The 20,463-nt window shown below is 36.6% G+C and overlaps 1 protein-coding gene across 3 annotated transcripts; it reads right to left on the reverse strand.

The window, feature by feature from the left end:
* Positions 1-611: 611 nt before the first annotated feature.
* Positions 612-19,753, reverse strand: LOC101689803 (ADP ribosylation factor like GTPase 14 effector protein). 3 transcript variants are annotated; one of them, XM_013057940.2, is made up of 5 exons: positions 19,629-19,745; positions 13,993-14,051; positions 6,772-7,271; positions 4,644-4,771; positions 612-3,608 (listed from the first exon to the last, which is right to left on the reverse strand). In XM_013057940.2, exons 3-5 carry the CDS (start codon positions 7,192-7,194, stop codon positions 3,380-3,382), a joined length of 780 nt encoding a protein of 259 aa, XP_012913394.1. In that variant the 5' UTR covers positions 7,195-7,271; positions 13,993-14,051; positions 19,629-19,745; the 3' UTR covers positions 612-3,379. The 3 variants fall into 3 exon arrangements, with proteins under 3 accessions (XP_012913394.1, XP_004755957.1, XP_044922041.1); XM_004755900.3 differs by lacking the exon at positions 13,993-14,051 and having other exon boundaries at positions 19,629-19,753; XM_045066106.1 differs by lacking the exons at positions 13,993-14,051; positions 19,629-19,745 and having other exon boundaries at positions 6,772-7,349.
* Positions 19,754-20,463: the final 710 nt, after the last annotated feature.

A 20,463-nucleotide genomic window follows, 5' to 3' on the forward strand; every position in this document is an offset into this window, starting at 1 on the left:
AGGATAGGTGGGGAGGAGAGGCCACAGTGGATCCATCTGCCTTTTCAGCACAGCAACAGCTCTTTCAAAGAACTGAGCTGCCCAGATTTTGTCCAACAAAACTCACCTACAACATGTTATATAACAAACATACACTTCAGACAGCCATTCCCGTTAGAAAAAACAAACTTTTTGGGCTCTGCAATATGTGTTTAGGGGTTATGAACATGGAATATTCGAGAGGACATTAATGCATTTTTCTGGAGAATTTTCTGTCAGGTGGTAGAACAGCTTTTATAAAGAAGTAGATATAACATTTTAAAACAGAAGAATCTCAAGTGTAATATTTCTTTTTTTTTCCCCCCCCAAAGATTTTATTTATTTCTTTGACACAGAGAGACACAGTAAGACAGGGAACACAAGCAGGGGGACTGGGAGAGAAGTAAGCTTCCTGCTGAGCAGAGACCCTGTTGCAGGGCTCAATCCCAGGACTCCAGGATCATGACCTGAGCCAAAGGCAGATACTTAATGACTTGAGCCACCCTCAGGCCCCTCAAGTATAATATTTCAAAGATAACTAAATTTTTCTTATACTTGTAAAAGAAATAGGAATAGAATCACATGGGATGCCATTTACTTCAAACATATACATGCATTTTTACTTTAACATTTGTGGCCAATACTGTGTAAGACCAATCTTTATGGTCTTAACATTAACTTCTCCAGCAGGATCTATATACAGCAGAAGTGTTTGTATCACTTTATTTCTGCTTGTTAGACTAATAGTATCAGAAAATAATTTAGTCACCTGGAACTATACTTAGGCAAAATATAAAAAGAATCTAGACAATTTAATTGTATTCTGCATGTCTATAATTCTGTATTAAAAAATAGTAAGTGAACTCATGATGTAATTTTCCCCAAACACAGCTTTTATTATAGCGTACCCTAAATTAGACATACCTCTCTCTGTAAACATTGTGCATGCTCATGAAAAGTCCAGTTTCCTAAATAGGTATAATGAACAAATAAAAGCAAAACTGTTCAAGAAATTTACCCTTGAAACTTAAGTTAACTATTACCATCTTTGAAAAATAATGCAGAAATGTTCCACTAAGGAATGCTGAAATAGAAACAATTTGAAATTTAAAGTCATTTATTCTTTTGAAAATATATTTGTTTTAAACAACAAAAAACCTAAGATTTAAATCTGTCCCTTATGAATAGCTTAAGCAATATACTAAATCATACTTACTTTGAACCAACAAAACACTGGCAGTAATACAACTAATGTCTAATGAACCCAGATGTTCAGATAAAATTAGAAGTTTGTGTGTCCTCTATAACAAAATTTTTCCTTAATTCAGAAAAAAAAAATCTAGCATCCAATTTAAGTATATAAAGCCAAAATATTCTTTTTGCCAGTGCTCTTTTGAAATGTGAATTGATATTAACCATACCTACTAACCATACTTCTGATAACTAGGCCAGTGACAACTGTAACTTAATTACAATTTCATGGTTCAAAGTGGCATTCCATCAAAGTAAACAGATACCAGAAGTATACAGGAGTAAAAATAAACCTCTACTAGTCAATTTAATCAAACTGGTCGTATAAATTTCGTTTTAATGGCTAGTAAGTATTTCAAACTGCTAAAAGTTCATCTGATTAAACTAAAGTACTCTAATATAGGGAAAACCAAGCAAAAACCTAGTTTAGTGGCAATGTCCTAGATGGTAAGATTTTAGACAGATAGGTAGCTGCTTAAAAAAAGACCAGTTATCACCCACTCTCATCCTCCAAACAGCACCCTTACAAATCCCATAAAAACCAGTACATTAAGATGCAATTTTCAAATAATTTATACTCTCTCTCAACCAGTGTTTCTCTAACTTTTTTTCCCTCATTATTACTCCCTTACAGCTTTCAGGCCTTTTAATCCTAATTACCACCCCATAAAACTTTAATACCATCGATACAATGTATCCCTATTTATGTATTATATGTATATCCATGCTATCCATGCTTTATACAAAGAATGAGATTTTTCTATCAAGAACATACTTTTACCAAGAACGTCTGGTCTAAACAATGAAAGGTTTACAATACTAAGGCTTTTTTTTTTTTAAGGGTAAACTGTGAGATAAATTTTAGCATTTAGATATGTAGATCATTTTTAAAATACTTTTAATCAACCACCTAGTTTTATCAGAATTAATTTTTCCTGTAGTAGGTGGACACTGTTCTCAGCTACAGTCCTTAGCTTGCATAATAGTGCAGGACCATAAAAAAATAGCCATTCAAAGCAATCTTAATAATCAATGGGGGAAAAATATTCTGTGACCTTTAAAAAATCTGTCAAAATATTAAAAACTCACTCAGTTATAAACAAAAAACCCCTGAAAACACTGTAAAAAAGTATGTTGGTATACTGTAATTTAAAACATCAGAAACATTGAGAAAGTATTATTTCACTGTAAAAAACTAATCAAAAGGGGTTTGAACAGTACTTGCCTTTTTGTTAACTTAGGATACTAAGTAAGCATTTATTCTATGCCATTGCAAACTGTCATATTCAAGTTTGGATCAGTTTCCACCATTTTATCATTTGTACTTTCAATGTTGCAAAATAACTAATCTTTAACGTGAAGTTTTTACCATCACTTCCTCTGGGACCTATTCAACCTTCTCGTCACACCAATTTCCTTATTACATGAAGCTTGTCTCCATGAGGTTCCCTCAGCTGCATACTGAGACTCAACATTCCCATCAGTGATTTCTTCTAACTCTACTTACCATTCAGTTCAAATCTCACATCTAGCATTACCATTTTTCATTTCTTCACTCATTTTTATCTTTGTTGGCCAGCTCTTTTGATGATCTACTTTTGCAAAATGTCACATGGGTGACAAGGAGACAACACAACCACATGCTTTGCTGTGAGTGCACTGAGTGACAGATGTGCAGTAACCAATCACTAGCAGAATTTGAGAGAAGTACTGTGATTGGTCAGTGATGATGAAGCACGTCTGTTACATAACGATCCTTGGACCAAAGGGCTATCAGGGAAGTCTGTACTTCACCTAACTGCTCACAGTACAGACCGTGCTAACTGAAATTTGAACTGTGTTAATGGAGGACTGTCTTTGTTTGCCTCCTTGTTAACACTGACCCAGACAGGCTTAAAGAGGACTGCTGAGGAATAGCCCATCTAAATTTACATCAGATAATGAATCTTAAAGCACCCTAAATGCAACTTTAGTGCCCAGTGAGTGTACGTTGAGGTGGTTTTCAAATTCTCTGTCATTTGGCAATCAACTTTGAAAATTTATCTTAGGATGATAGAGTTTTAGAAATAGAGAAGCCATCTTTAAAGAGCCCATAATTTGATACCACAAATTATCCAGCATGTTTGTTATGAATGATTTCTCCTCCTTCGATTTCGATTTGCTCGTACAGCCACTTGCGGTCACAGCGGCATTCGGCTCCACATTTGGTGGAACCACAGGCAGGACAAGCATAGAAACATCCTAAACAGTCTTCATCGAGGCAGTCACAAAGGTCCATTCCACTGAAAATTAGGAGACCCTGGCTATCATAGACCTTACTCTTCGCTGGTATCACTTGTCTGTAAAATAAAACACAAGACGAATTATACCTCCCAAACACAATATTTTTGAACATGTTTTTGAAAATAAGGTAATGAAAACAAATTTAAGGTGTAATATTTTGAATTAGGGATGATGTCCTACAAAACTAGTACATAACTTACCAGACTCAAGCCTACACTATAATTAGTAGTAAATGAACTCTGTTGTGAGAAGAGACCTCATTCTAAAGTGTGGAGACAAATCCAAGAAGCCTGAATATGCTTCTAGAAGTCCATTTAAAAGTCAACTCAGTCCATTCCTTTACTATTTCCAAAAAATATATTTGTTTGAAGTATTATCCCCTTATCTTAACAGCAACAACAGAGAATGGCAGCTTAATAGTGGGACATTCTGTTGGTTACCAATCTCTTTCTATGACCCTACTTGTTTTTATACTGCAATTAATCTGTTTCTTGTTCTTTAATATACTCTAGCAAATATGGCTTAAAAACAATTAAATGACTCAGTGGAAAATCTTAACAGATGGAATAAATGGCATATGTAGAAAATAATTCTGAATGATTGTACTAACATTTCTTTGTCAACCTGTACTTTAGAAATGTTCAATTTAAAAAGTCATATTCTAAACAGTTTAGTTTTCTCAATCATTCTGTTGACTGTACCATAACTGTTTCTATTTCAGACATGTAAAAAATAAAAAGCAACCTTGAATTCTTCTAAGATTGACTTTTTGGCTGCCACCCATAGAGAAGTGATATACCAATTATATAATACCAATACTTTTAAAAAATTGTTTTAGGTGTAATATGTTTAAATTTGAATTCTCATGCCAAAAATGTTAACTTGTTCACTTTGTTGACTCTTTCTTAAAAATAAATTTTTAGAGTTGAAAGGGATGCCTTGATTTTTATGCAGTCCTTGGATATTCTTACTAATCCTAGATCTTCTAATTTAAAACATCTACCCAGAAAATTCAAAACTTAAAATAGTGAAGCAATACAACTCCATCTGAAGCAGCAAGTTAATAGGTCTTCAGTGAACACAGAGCCTACCTGTCAGAACCAGCAGCTGCATTTTTTGTGAGCCTTCTTTTTTCTCTTTTACCAGTTTCTGGAGCAAATTCAGTTTGTTTCCCTGGGTTTGCAAACTGCAATGACCTCAAAGCTTTTGCAGTTCTTCCCTGAAGAAAGGTAAACAAATTTTCAACTCAAATCTTGACAATCTACCATGAAGAGATTAATATTTAACTTAATGTTAATCCAGATTATTCCTTAATCTGAAGGACAGTCTGGAATTCACAAAAAAAATAAGAAAAAGGTTTTAGAGCCCAAGTGCAAACTTTATACAGCCCTAGACAATATTCGAAGTTTACAGGTTAATTTAGTTGTAATATTTTCATTACCTAATTTTAGTCTCTGGCATATCAGGAGGGGCAATAGGCATGGTAAAAACTGCAATGGCTGTTGCTGAGATGGGAGAAAACAAAGAAAAACTGCTGTATAACCCATTGGCATAATGCTGAGGTTCCTGGGCCACCTGGCAGTGGAGTATATGTATGACTCAAGTATATGTATGATCTTGGGGTGCTGAGTTCGAGCCCTATGTTGGGTCTGGAAGTTACTTAAAAAATATTAAATCTTTTAAAAAAAACAAAACTGGGATGCCTGGGTGGCTCAGTTGGTTGGATGACTGCCTTTGGCTCAGGTCATGATCCTGAGCCCCAGCTCCACGGGGAGTCTGCTTCTCTCTCTGACCTTCTCCTCGCTCATGCTCTCTTTCACTGTCTCTCTCTCAAATAAATAAAAAAAATCTTTGAAAATAAACAAATAAATAAATAAATAAACCAAAACTGAGGTTCCTAATATGATCTTGAGTTCTTAAGGAAAGGTTCTACTTTATATATTTTTAATTTTAAATTTTTTATTTAATTTTTTAATTTTTATTTTATATATTTTTAAAAGCAGAGAGGTAATATGGTTTCAAGTTCTGAAATAGTATTATCATCTTTTTAAAAAGCTTTGGTAAAACAAAATTTTGATGGTTAGGAATTTAACCATCATTATTATAATGAATTCTATATATATCATATAAATAATATATAAATATATTTATATATATAATATTCTATAGTATTATACATATATAATGAATTAATGATTCACAATTTGGGGAAAAAAACAGTTTATGTGATATATTCTACAAGAGCAACAAATAAATGAAATGGACAAAACTCTAAAGTGACAGCAGCAAGAACCTAGTATGAACTGCAAGAGAACACTGGGTCCTAGAGATATGCCTCTGAGGGGTGAACAAAAGGGAAGCACTACATATAATTTAAAATTTTAATTATCTTTTAATTTGGCTTATTAATATAATGAAAAGGAGGAAATTGAGAAAAATATCCCAGCAGCAAGAATTATAAATTGGTTATAAGTAGAAATTTTGAGAAGTGCTCCTTTGATATACTTGTCTTTGTTCTACACCAAAGATAGCTTTATGAAATCTCAGTTTTTTTCTCATATAGTTAAATAATCAAAACGTAGGAATGTGAAAAAGGGAGTTATAAATATTTAGTATTTACAATGTAAAAATATATGCTTTTTGACCATAGGGAGTTCTTAAATTAGCAAATAAGAACTCAGAGCTAGAAGCAATGGAAACTCACAAGCAACTAAAAAAACCCAAACAAAAATGGTAATTGTGCCAAAGGAGAAAGAAAGGTTGAAGAAACAATTATTGCAAATCACTTCTCTGGTGTTCATTTTAAAGTGGTCATTTTTAAGTCCTTCATATAAAAGGGGAATTCATTTTGCTATACAGATCCTCACTGGCTGGCAGGTCTCACTGAGTTACTTTGGTATTGGAAAAGAAACCAAGATAACAATTAAGTCCTGGCTTTACCAGAATGTTCTAAAAGCCACCCTCAACATCTTAGCCCTAGGAGTTATAGCTGGAGTCTTGGACATAATACGCTATTCCATTCTCTTCCATTCTCAAGCTTATTTTATTATCCAGTCCGGGTATACAGAAATATTTATAAACACCATTTATTTTTACCTCCCCAGCTTTAATTCGTAATTAGTATAATAAATAATAACATAAATATGATTTCTTTACAATTCGACAAAACCGCACACTGTGAAAGTAAGACAGCAGGAAAAAAATGAATGCTATACATACATCCGAATCAGGTTTTCTTCTCTGCCGGTCTTCAGAATCAACATCCACACTTCCATTGATTATCTGTGTACATTTTGGACAAAGCTTCCAACCAGGTACAAGCTGCCTTCCAAATTTTGCACTCAGAAAAGTGGCATCATCTAAGTCAATTACATGCAAATTTTTTTTGGCTAGTTTTTTGTGTATGTTAAATGGGTCACAACATGACTTCTGCAAATCCTCAAATCTGTCAATGTAAATTTTTGCATGATGGAAGCAAATGGTATTGTTCCCAGAAAGTGTCATTCCAGTTCTAAGTTGAAGTAAAAGCATATCATTTGATGACAATTCTTGCAAAGTCTTGAAACCAGTGTGACGAGTGTAGTAGGTTTTATGGCACTCGTTTGTGGTACGAAGCTGAACTCCAACTGAACATGGATCCATCACTCTGGATTCCAGCAAATTTCCCCTGCTTGATTTTGTTTCGGGATCGCTCTCTAGTAGGTCATGTGCTGATTGCCCTAGAGAAAACACTGAAGTCAGATTTGTGCTGCAAAATTTTTATCTGGGAAACTGAAAAGGCATTTGATAAAATTCCACACTTATTTAAAAGAAAGAAACTCTTAGCATGCAAGGACTAGAAAGACATTCACCAAAAGCTTACAGTAAACATTATTTAATCATAAAACATTAGAAGCATTCCCTCTAAAGTTAGATTACAAAAGAATACCTGCTATTTAACACTGTATTAAAGCTTCCACTTAACATTGTATTAACAGGGATTGAGAAGAAGAAGTACTACTCAAGATGACATAAATACACGGAAAATACAAAAGGTTCAACAGATGAGCTATTAAAACTAGTTAGGTAATTCAACAATGATGCTGGAAACCTAAAACATTAAGAGACCTTACAAAATCAATCCTACAAAAGACATGCAAGATTTTTACAGAGAAAATCATCAAACAAAAATACAAAAAGGATCTCCTAAATAAATGTAGAAATTAATCATGGGAAATCTTACTGAGGCATATAAACTCCCTGGGAATTTATCTGTAAATTCAATATTATTCCAGTCAAATCCCAGCAGGTATTCCACCCACTCCCCTTTGGAATTCAGCAGTTGGTTTATATGGATGAGTAAAAATCCAGTCAAGATAGCCTTGAAGGAAAACAAAGTTGGGTATTTATTTGCCATAAAGCTGTTATAATTAAAAGTGTGGTGTTTAGTATAACAGTAGTATAGACAAATGTAGAATAGTATAGACAAATAGATCCATAAAAAGATGCGGGCTTGGTTTAGTATATGACATGTGATTTTATAAAATCAGTGGGTACTGTGCATTAATGGGGAAAAGACTGAATGAAATATTAGGGGGTAAGCAGCTAACCACATGGAAAAAGACAAGACTAAGATCTCTTTCTCACAAAAATCAACTCCAGATGGATTCAAGAATGGAACAAGAAAAGAAAAACTGTACTAATGTTTCTAAGAAAACACGGAAGACTTTGCAACATTGGGATAGAGAATGTCTCAAACAAGACAAAGGAAAAGATGGATACATTTGATTATATGTCAAAATTAAACATTTCCTTACAAATCTAAAGGAGGAAAAACAGCCACACTTGAAAGCTATGGTTAGGATTATTATCCCAAATATACATTAAAAATTCTGACATTTACATGGGACGCCTGGGTGGCTCAGTTGGTTAAGCAGCTGCCTTCGGCTCAGGTCATGATCCCAGCGTCCTGGGATCGAGTCCCACATCGGGCTCCTTGCTCCGCAGGGAGCCTGCTTCTCCCTCTGACTCTGCCTTCCACTCTGTCTGCCTGTGCTCGATCTCGCTTGCTTTCTCTCTGACAAATAAATAAATAAAATCTTTAAAAAAAAAAAATTCTGACATTTACAGATCAATTAGAAAATGACAAAGAACCCATTAGAAAACTAAGCAAACAGAGGCACCTGGGTGGCTCAGTTAGTTAAGGTCTGCCTTTTGCTCAGGACATGATCCCAAGATCCTGGGATCCAGCCTCGCTTTGGGCTACCTTTCAGCGGGTAGTCTGCTTTTCCCTCTCCCTGTGCACCCCCGCCCCCGGCTCATGATTCTCTTCCTCTCTCTCTCTCAAATAAATAAAATCTTAAAAAACAACAACAACAACAAAAAAAACTAAGCAAATACAGATACTCAACTCAAGGAAGAGAATAAAACAGCCAATAAATGCATGCAAAGATGTTCAACCTTTATAGTTATTTTTTTAAAAAAAGGCGCAAACTGAATACCATTTCTCAAACACTTGCTGAGCAAAATTTTAAAAATCTGATAACCTAGTGCTGGTTAAAATGTGGCCAACTCTTACATGCTCCTTATACATTGACAGGAATGTAAACTCTAACTGCTTCAGAGTCTTTCTGGCAATTTCTCACAAAATTAAACAAGTCCACATCCCAGGACCTTGTACTTTCTGGTCTAGATGTCTGCCAAAAAAATAAATGTCCCAAAAGAGCACAAGGACTTTTGTGTATTTATTGTCTTTGAGCACTGTGTATTTACATTTGAGCATTTACTGTCTTTGACAGTGAAAAGCTGGAAATTACCTAATTTTAAGGACGAGAAACCATGGATTACTCAACACTTCTATAGGACAGTTAACCACAGGAATTATAGGAATCACCATGGATAAATCTTAAAGATAATCCTAAGTGAAAAAGTTGTAAAAGAATACATTTATGTAAAATTTTAAACATACAAAATAGCGTGCATGGTTTATAGATGAAAATAAGAACCATGCTAAAATATACTTGAGTAATAAATAACAATTTTGTGGTATACATATTTCTTTTTTTTTTTAATTTTAAAGATTTTATTTATTTATTTGACAGACAGAGATCACAAGTAGGCTGAGAGGCAGGAAGAGAGAGAGCTCATGTCCTGAGCTGAAGGCAGAGGCTTTAACCCACTGAGCCACCCAGGTACCTCTGTGGTACACATATTTCTAAGGAGGAAGGAAACTTTTAAAAAAGAGATTTATGGAAGATTAAATTGAAGGCATGTACACAGTGTTTTCATTATTTTCTGTACTTTCCATCTAAAAGTTTTCATAAATATTTTTCAAAGCAAATACAAAAACTTAGTTGAATTCCTTTTTTTTTTTTTTTAAAAGATTTTATTTATTTATTTGACAGACAGAAATCACAAATAGGCAGAGAGGCAGGCAGAGAGAGAGGGAGGAGCAGGCTCCCGGGGGAGCAGGCTTCCCGTGGAGCAGAGAGCCTGATGAGGGGCTCCATCCCAGAACCCCGGACCATGACGTGAGCCGAAGGTGGAGGCTCAACCCACTGAGCCACCCGGGTGCCCCAACTAAGTTGAATTCTTAAGGAAAAAGTCACAAATACAAGTCAGTAGGAAAAAAAGTATTGAAAATATATGTGAACCACTGAAATCTGGGTGGTGGCAGAGTGTTGAAATAGCTAGGATTCTGCTATTTCGCAAGTGTTTTTTTAAACTTTGCTCCATATTAAAAAACAAACAAACAAACAAACAAAACTGGTTAGAAAGCTTAGATACTTCCCAGCGTTTTCTTCAGAAAAAAACCAGAATCATATAAAACCACATACAAAGATGACTCTGGTCTCATGTAATAAAAAATAGTGAATATATATATATCTGTTCTCAGTTAAAATACTATATTTAAAAAGTTAAAAAATAGAATATAATCTAAAGTTCAAAATGTCACTGGATATTTTTAACCTAAAATGTTTAAAAGCTAATTAAGATGGAGCATATTTATATATTTTTATTCTATTTCAACCAACTTTTAAAATTTAACTTCCTAGTAGTGGTGTCTAGTGCATCAGATAAAATAGCTTGTATTATACAAATAATTAAATTTCTTTTAACAGAATTGTGGGTTAAAATAAATGAAGGAATAGAAGAGAGGAAGCCAGAGATACAGTTATAAAACAACAAACTATGCTGTACTGTACTATAACAGACATGGGACAGAAGTCTGGCTCTGACCTTAACAATCAACACAAAGAAAGAAACTTGATTAACAACCTCCTTAGCACATTATGGAAACTCCTAATGTTTTCTCTCTCATTGATGCTTGATTCCTTACATTTGTAATAACTATCACCAATTTGTAGCCACTGATCTGTGATTTTCTGAACATAAAATTATTTCTAAGCATTCAAAGACTTGGACTACCTTGACCATATTTAATAGGAAGAGCATCTAGGAACTTTGAAATTTGTTTTAGAAATTCTGTTTGTCCATAGAACTAATACATTTTTACCCACTAGGGAATTCTTTTCCTTGGATACTGGGAAATTTGTTCCTTTAGTTTCCTTTTATTTTTTTTTCTCCATTCTCAACTTATTTTATTTGAGGCAGGTATTACCTTGATACAAGCCAAGGACATTCCAAAAGAGGAAATAAATAAATAAATAAATAAATAACTTAAAAGACCAAAATTCCTAGTGAACATAGGCAAAAAATTCATAAAAACAATTTAGTACACAGAATCCACAAGTCACAACCATCAAAAGTGTCACTAAATTGGGTGCCTGGGTGGCTCAGTGGGTTAAAGCCTCTGCCTTCAGTTCAGGTCCTGGGATAGAGCCCCGCATAGGGCTCTCTGCTCAGCAGGGAGCCTGCTCCCCCCCCCCCCCCCCCCCCCCGCCTACTTGTGATCTCTGTCTGTCAAATAAATAAATAAAATCTTTAAAAAAAAAAAGTGTCACTAAATTAAGAAATACTCAGGAATAATTTTAACAAAACATGGAACGTCTCTACACTAACATCTACAAAATTTGTTAATATTTTAAAAGACCAAAATAAATAGTGAGATATACCATACCCCAAGACACAAAACTGGTTGACTGTCTGTTCTCCTCATGTTAATTTATAGATTCAATGCAATCATAATCATAAATTAATAAGCTTCATCTAAAATTTACACAGAAATACAAAGGACTTCCTACATCCAAAACAACCATAAGAAAGAATAAAGCTGGAAGGCCTTCCAGTCCAATCAGAATGGACTTACTCTAATCAGGATGGTATGGAATCATCTTTTTTTTTTAAAAGATTTTATTTATTTATTTGACACAGAGAGAGAGAGAGAGACAGCGACAGAGGAACACAAGTAGAGGAAGCAGGAGAGGGAGAAGCAGGCTTCCTGATGAACAGGGAGCCCAATGTGGGACTTGATCCCAGGGTCCTGGGATCACGACCTGAGCTGAAGGCAGACACTTGTTGACTGGTGCCCTGGTATGGAATCATCTTAAAGACAGATATATACATATCAGTGGGATCAAATATAAACCCAAGAGATATATACCCATTTATATGCACAAGTGATTTCTGGTTAAGGTATAAAGCCAATCCTATGGGAAAAGTCAGGTTTTCAACAAGTGGCTTTGAAATAAATGGATATCCATATGAGAAAAATGAATATTGGCCAGTACCCTACACTACAGATGAAAATCAAGATAGTTCATAGTCTTCAACACTAAAGTTAAACTAAAGACTTCTGGGGAAAGCACTGGAGCCCATATTTATGATGCTGTGTAGACAAAGATTCTTCAGGAAACGGAAAGCAATTACCGTACAGAAAACATGATAATTAGGTTTCATAAAGACTACTTTTATTCAATGGAAGTCAAAATTTCAAATATTAATAGGAAAGCCATAAATTTAGAGAAAATACGCAAACAGTATTTATCAGCCAAATCCTTGCATCCAGATAAAAAAAACTGTAACTCAACAATAAAAAGACAAACCATTAACATTAGCAAAAGACTTAAGTAGACATTTCAAAAAGCAAGATATATAGACAACAGACAGCACATGAAAAACTGACAGCCATTAAAAAGAATAAAATCTTGCCATTTGCAATGACACGAATGGAGCTAGAGTATATTATGCTAAGTCAAATTAAGTCACTCAGAGAAAACAAATACCATATGATTTCACTCATGAACTCTATGGGAAGGGGGAAAGGAGAAAAAGGGAGAGGGAACAACCCATAAGAGACTCTTAATGACAGAGAACAAACTGAGGGTTGATTGAAGGAGGTCGGTAGGAGGTAGGTTAGATGGGGGATGGGTATTAAGGAGGGCACTTGTGATGAGCACCGGCTGTTATATGTAAGTGATGAATCACTGAATTCTACTCCAGAAACCGATATTGCACTGCATGTTCACTAAAATTTAAATAACAAAATGAAAATAAGAAATAAAAATTCCAGTGAATGTGTACCGCAGTATCACTGAAATAGTGCAATCTCTAAAGACCAAGTAAGCAATTGTTCATGTGTTTACTTTCCTTTTATCTTTTCTAAATTACTACATAGTTCATGAGTTTATTAGCAAGACTCTAAGTTGTGCCAGTGTACTTAAGTGATCTCCCTTATAAAATCAGAAATATGATTAAACTCTTACTAAATCATTTTTTTTTCTGGTAAGTACTTGCTTGGACATCTTCCACAACAGCATAAATTCTTTTATTAACCTTAAATCACTATGAACCTGCACTCCTAGTTGGAGAGTACAGTGTTAAATGTGTTTTTAATTCAACTTAACCATGACCCTATCAGTCCTTGAAAACATCCTCTTCTGGTAAACAGGTGCTTCCAACTATTTTGAGCTCTTGGCACACTTTTGAGTACTAGAACTTTTGGAGGAACACTTGAAGGAATTAAACTGTTGCACAATACCATTTTATTAGCAGCCATTCCTCAGGTCTCACTGTTAGAGTAAATTTACTATTAGAGTTACCAGGTAAAATACAGTATGCTCAGTTAAATATGAATTTTAGATAATGCATATATTTTAATTGTATCCCAAATACTGCTAAAAAGTAATTTGGTATTTGTCTGAATTTCAAATTTAAATGCACACCCCATATTATTTGCTAAATTTGGTAACCTCATGTACTATGAATTTTTTACATCTTCCAGTAAGTAGAGATGTTTCTTTGGTATCAGCTTCACATTATGCCCTACTTCTTACCTGTTGCTAAAAGAAAGCTGAACTCCCCACTAATAGATCACAGGACCTGCTCAGTTTAAAATTAAAATGTCCTAACAGAAGGTAAACTTCCAATTACAGTAAAAAAAAATAAATAAATTTTCCACACTGATTAAAACTCAATGGCACAACTGTACCACTCATTTAAAACTGTCATAGTAAAAGGTATACACCTGAATTAATGAAGTCTTACTGCTTAAAGTCTTACCTTAAGTTTGTTTCCTGATCTACTATTATGCAATTTGTTCATGCACAGTTAACGCAGGGCTAAAGGAAAAAAGTCAGGTTAGCTCAAGGTGCACAAAATTTCAGCCAGTGGTTACTGCCTGCCTTCTAAAAATTACAGCCTCTGGCTGCTCCTCCCCTGTTGTACTACTCAATGCCCTTATTTCTGTCTTCCTTCCCTAAACTTCTGCTGTAGAGCTCCTTGGATCTGTTTCCCAGCAACTTCTTTTCCTAGCTTTGGTCTATGTTCTAGCAATGTGGCCACAATGAATATTTATTATTTTCTTCAAGTGACAATCCAATAGCTTCATTTTGCTGTCTTCACCTGTATGATGCAATGTTCTCCAGGTAATGATGTAATGATTAATCTAACACCTTTCTTAATTAACAATCAGAAATGCCCTACTATTCACTGTCTACGAACCAGTACTTCACAATCAGCTGGGAACCTATTAGAAAAGAAGAATCTCAGTATGGACCATAGACCTACTGAATCAGGATCCATATTAAAAAAAAAAAAAAAAAAATCCCCAGGTTATATGTAAGCATATGTTTGAGATCCACTGCTTTAGGTAATTCAGTTAAGAGAATATTAACCAAACATTTCCAAATTTGTAAAGTGTATTTTTTAAAAAAGGAAAATACACACTCACACATGAACTTGCCTTCCAGGAAGTCTGACATTTAAGGAAGGTTATGAAGGGAGGAGAGTCATAAATTTGATAAAACAGATGTATAGAGAACTATGCATTGTTGAAAGCAGAGATGTCAAGGTTTTCACGTTCTGATTACAAGAGCTGTGGGTCTTCCACTGCCTTGCTTCCACTATTTCAGAGCTGACAACTGTAAAGGTTAGCAAGGCAAATGCAATTCTTGTCTATATTCTTCTGTCTAATGGGAGTTTCAATGGATTCCCTGGCCCACTGTAGAAGACCATTTTGCCTCCATGTGCTCATTTATTTTAATATTCCTGATCAAGAAATATGTCTGTTCTTTTGTCATTTAAACTGGTTATAACATCTTACCAGTTCCCTCATTAGTAAGGGGAACAAAATCTGTGTGTTCATAATTTCACAATGTGTGCGACAGTCATGATTTTACTTCTGCCCCCTCTTTTTGTGGAACTTTGTGTGTGTGTAAAATTCTTTTAAACATAGCAAGAGATTAATTTGCTTTAGCTAATCACTTTTACCAGTAAAATATTTAGTATTCATCATGGAAGAAGAAAAAAAAGTACTGCTTTTTAATGGGTAAGATGAAAACCAGTAACAAATGAAAAACCTCAAATGCATTCATTTAGACCTGTTTAATTTAGTTCTTTTGCCCCACCTTTGGGAAGATTTTTACTATGATAAAAATGAGATCTAGGTCTTCAAGTACTTTTTTCAACTACACCTAGTAAAGTAGGATTTATAAATACTAATACTTAATTAGTCACTAAGTCTCCTAAGGCCTTCCTCTAGAGGTGTGGGCGAATTTTATTTGTATACTTATTTTCCATTTCAAATAGCAAAAATGCCTTTTGAGAAGTTAATTTTATCTGGAACCTGTGTTTGTGATTCTTTAAGAGTCATGGTCAAAGAAACCTTCCATTCCTCTCCTAATGGCTTTTACAAGACTCTGAGGATACTCCCTTGTTTACAGATGACTAGGAAAGATTCTTTGACTCAGTTATAAATTTGTCAATCTTAAAGATTTATTTGTTTATTTGAGAGAGAAAGGAGAGGGAGAGAGAGAGAGAGGGTATGACCACACACAGTTTAGCACACATGGGCCAGTGGAAAACAGAGGGAAAGGGAAAGCCAACTCCCCACTGAGTGGGGAGGCCAATGGGGGGCTTCAGGCTCTATCTCACAACCCAGAGATCATGACCTGAGTCGAAACCAAAAGTCTGCTGCTTTACCGAGCCACTGAGGCGCCCCTATAAATCTGTTAACTTTAACTTCATGTCAAAAGTGACCAACTGTTAGCTATATTTTAAGTATCTCTCCTGCCCCCCAAGTCCCAGAACTTTGGTCCACCCTCAACCAGGGCCCAAAATAACTCCTCCAGAAAAGAGGCTGGCCTCAGGGCAAAACATTCTAGAATCTGTAATCCAATCAAGGTGTCTCTTCTAGCAACCTTTACTCTTCCCTTGAGATGCCGGTAGATCTTTTGATTTGAGAATTTTCTCCATTGCAATAGTTCCCTTTCCCCTATGTGCATAACCCTTTCAAATAAAGTCTTTACTAATTCTGGATTTTTTTTTTATTTGAAAAATCCCTAAAAATTTTTTTGCATTTTGGGTTTCTGGTGCTTTAGGGTTGCCAACATTTTATTCAGTGCCTAAATATAGTATGTTTTCTGATTCTAAAATTAACATTTAATATTCTTATAGCACTCTAGAAGAGTCAAAAGACAAGGTAATAAGTGTGGAATAGATTAGACCCCTTGTTTTACTTCTACCACCTTAGGTAGTAAATAAAATTATTTGTTCCTTGTGTGACTTGAACACTGCAAACTCAAGAAAGAAGTTTTTTTTTTTTTTTCTAAATTGAGGTATAATTTACATGTAACATTATTAGTTTCAGGTGTACAAGGTAATGATTCGACATTTGCATATATTATGAAAGATCACCACAGTAAGTCGTTAACATCCATCACCACATGGTTACAAATTTTTTTCTTCTGATGAGAACTTTCAAGATTTACTTCTTTAGCAACTTTCAAATATACAACACAGTGTTATTAACTATTGTCACTATGCTTACATTACATTCCGTTATTTATTTTATAACTGTTAAGTTTGTACCTTTTGACCCCCTTCAGCCATTTTGTTCACCCCCCCCCTCTGGCAACCACCAATCTGTTCTATGAATTTGTTTTTTGTTTTTTAATAATTTAAAATTTATACATATGGGGGGCGCCTGGGTAGCTTAGTCAGTTAAGTGTATATCTTCGGCTAGACTTACGATCTCAGGGTACTAGGATTGAGCTCATCGTAAGGCTTCTTGCTCATTGTCAGGCTTCCCGCTCAGTCCTCTTCTCCCTCTGCCCCTGCCCCTTCCCTCACTTGTGCCCTCTCCCTCCCCCTTTCACTCTCTCATATAAATAAATAAAAATCTTAAAAAAATAAAATTTATACATGTATATATCTGGATTCTATGGAATAAGCTTTTAAGCATTATCACTTGCTATCCATTACCAAACTCTAAGGCAGGCAGGCTAGATATATCTGAGCATGCTCATACAAGGAAATCACACTAACAAGCGTTCCTAGTAACACAAGGTCTAGGACATTACTGCAGGGCACCTACAGGATTGAAACAGGACACCACAGCCATCACTGCCACTAACATAGCAGGGAAAGATAAGTTTTTTTTTTTCCTTCCCAAAATTTAGAGGGAGATTTCCCAAAATATTTTCCAATATGTTGGTTTCCCTCAATACAGCTTTTCCAGTTTCCTAATTAGTGGGAAAAAGCATTAGAGAAAATTTAAGCCAAACAAGAAATTTGCTGAATTTTTAGGTCAACTTATAATAAGAGTCTTTCCCTTTCATGACAAATGCCTTTTTTCTTTTGGGGGGGGGCAGGAGAGTGTCTTAGAAATTTACAAGGCATTTTCCCAGATTATCTCTTATTTAATGGGAAAAACAATCATCCGCCCCTCCTTTATGCATCAGCAGTTTTAGTCATAGGCATACACATACTCGTCATGCCTCTTGCAACTGTCAACTTTTTGTACCCATTATCTTCAAATACTAACTTACTCACACAAGTCAATGGACACTAGAAGGGGTAAAGAGCCAAAGGAGATAGTCTTTAATCCTCAAAGAGTCAGGCCCAACAAGGAAGGTAAAGAATTACAAACCAAAATATAGTCAATAGTACCACTTAAAATATTTGGTTAAATATTTGGTTAAATATTTGCCTGAGGCTAGTAAGTGCCAGATACAGCACCAAGCACAAACATCATCTCTTTAATCTTGACAACAATGAAGTACGACCATCCCCATTTACACATGATGAAACTGAAACTTAAGAGCTCTACTTACATGCCTAGCACAGAGCCTGTTATACCATTCAAGTTCTTGCTTAACGGAAAAAAGGAAAAAAAAAAAACCACAAACACTACTTTTACTTTATATGAAGAACCCCTCTTAATCAGGCCCTAATGATTTACTCTAGGTTTACCTAATGTACTCCCCTCAGATTTTTTAATGCTTTGTCTAGCATACTTTCAGATCACTTGGGGAACAATTTAGCAAACCCTTCAGGCTTCCAATTTGTCATTTGTCTCTAATCTTCTAGTCTTTAAAGGCCAAAGAGAACTGAAATGGGATTTCAACAACTGAGAGATTATTTCCAGACCAAGAAAAATTAGCAAAGTTCTCTTTATTCTACCTGATTCTGGATGTGACCCAAACCGTCAAACAATACTTAACACTACAGTTGTTGGGTAAGTGATCGTGAAACCAAACTCTAAATCATTCCCTTGAAAAAACGTTCATCTCTTCCTAAAAAACAAGAGTCTGGACCATCTAGCATGGCATTACTTGTTCATACGCCACACGCTCTAGGTCAAACTACATGACCTGCAAAGTTCACTTTATAGGGTTCTTCTCTGCTTGGAAAGCCCACGGACCTTTCTGCGCCAGGTAATGCTAACTTATTTTTCGGGGCAGCACCAGTGTCTTTTGCCTATCTGGTGTGCCTTACTCAAATGCTATTATTAATAGGTTCTTCCTTCTCTGTGACTGCAGAACAATTTAACGGTGCATTAAGACTTTTTCTCTATTCTCAGCTGTGGGAAGGCAGGAGCTGTATGTATGGTTATATTTTCCGCATCACCTGAGGCCAAAGAGGAACTGTACTGTTGGTCTTTCAATAACATATTAAGCTCGGTGAGGTCAAGGAATCACCCAGTTCCTGTGTTACAGTCGTGGCTTCTCTGGCATCAACGCCAGCACTTCGTAAACAACGTCTTTGGAATACACGTTTTGAAACTGCCACAATCTCACACCGAGGAGGATGAATCTCTCCAAATCGGGGTGAGCAGGTCCGCAGGATGCGGCACAATTACTCCCACCTCAGCAGCACGGTGGGCACCAGCATGACGCCCCCAGCTGTCAGCCACGTCGTGTTTCAAGCTCCCACATACATCTAAGGATCATTTATTGTATTTAAACTACAGGGATGGGAAAATGAATACTGATCGGCCTCCGGCCTCAACCGAACAGCTAGGGCTAGGGGGATGCTCACTAAATAATAAATTAAAATAAAAAAAACGAAACTGGCGCGAACTAGATTCAAGGCCGTAATTACCCTCTAGTAAGCAGCGCAAGCCTAAGTCACAGCTTTGCCGGCCCCCGGTCTTCCGAAAAGAGGCGACCAACCCGCGGAGGGCACAGATGCGACAGAACCTGTGCTGGGTCCTGACACAAGGGGCCCGCAGATGAAGTAGGGCAAGTCGGGCGCTCTGCGGGAGGCCCCAGCCAGCCGCTGGAAGTCACTCTCACGTGTCCGGGCCTCCTCGCCCACCTCTCCTTCCATACCTCCGTGAACCGGCCCTGGCTTCCCCTCTTCCCCCCCCGACCGGTCGCGCCCTTCCCAGAGCCTCCCCCCCCAATCCCTCCCACCTTAGCTCGTGCTCTCCTCTGCGGAGTTTGGGCTGCACCCGCATTCACGTAGGGCCGACTGGGCGGCCGGCTTTTCCTCACCTCCCCGCGCTGCCACTGAGAGGAGGGCGGATGAGAGCTAGAGAGGCTCAGCGTTACCATAAAGAGGGAGAAGCCTAGAGCGACCCAAGCCTGGCCCGCCTCCCGGGAGGGCGGAAAGGGCGGGGCGGCGTTAATTGGCGGAAGATGCAACGTGAGGCAAGGGTTGCTTCAGAAGCTACCTCAGCTGAGCGGTCGGCTCCGTGTGTGCTCTGAGGTTAGGGAATTGGGAGCTCTCTGGGGCCATTTCTTATAAGATGCAGGTTCAGCTGACTTAGATTGTGTTCGCAAAGCTCGGCGCCCTTGCGCGAGGCCAGATTTTTGCACCCCCCCCCCTAATCCCTGGAGAGGTGAACGAGTTACAAGAACCTCAAGAACAGACCCTTTATTTACAGCCTCACGTTTTCTGTGATTTCATTTGTTCAAACGAAATGTATTCCCCAATGCATCTCACTTATTATAAACTATAAAAATAGCTATGTTTATTACTTAAAAGTAAAATGTAGGCTCCAGGAAGATGCTTGTAAAATTTGTGAGGGAAGAAACCGTGTATTTCGTGGACCCTTACGTCTGCCGCAGTTTAGGTGCTCGGTTTTTAAAGTGGATTTTGTTCATCCAGAGTTCTGGAAAGCTTGTAATCTCTTAGACTGAAGGGTCTCTGCCTCCAATGATTTTCCGGTGCGTGTGGGTGCGGGGAGGGGCACCCAAACGGTTGCGGTTTTGACCAGGCAAGTGGTCAAAATGTGAGACGGGGAAA

This window comes from Mustela putorius, unplaced genomic scaffold (assembly GCF_011764305.1).
Source record: "Mustela putorius furo isolate JIRA1106 unplaced genomic scaffold, ASM1176430v1.1 tig00003859_pilon_pilon_pilon, whole genome shotgun sequence".
Lineage (NCBI taxonomy): Eukaryota > Metazoa > Chordata > Mammalia > Carnivora > Mustelidae > Mustela > Mustela putorius.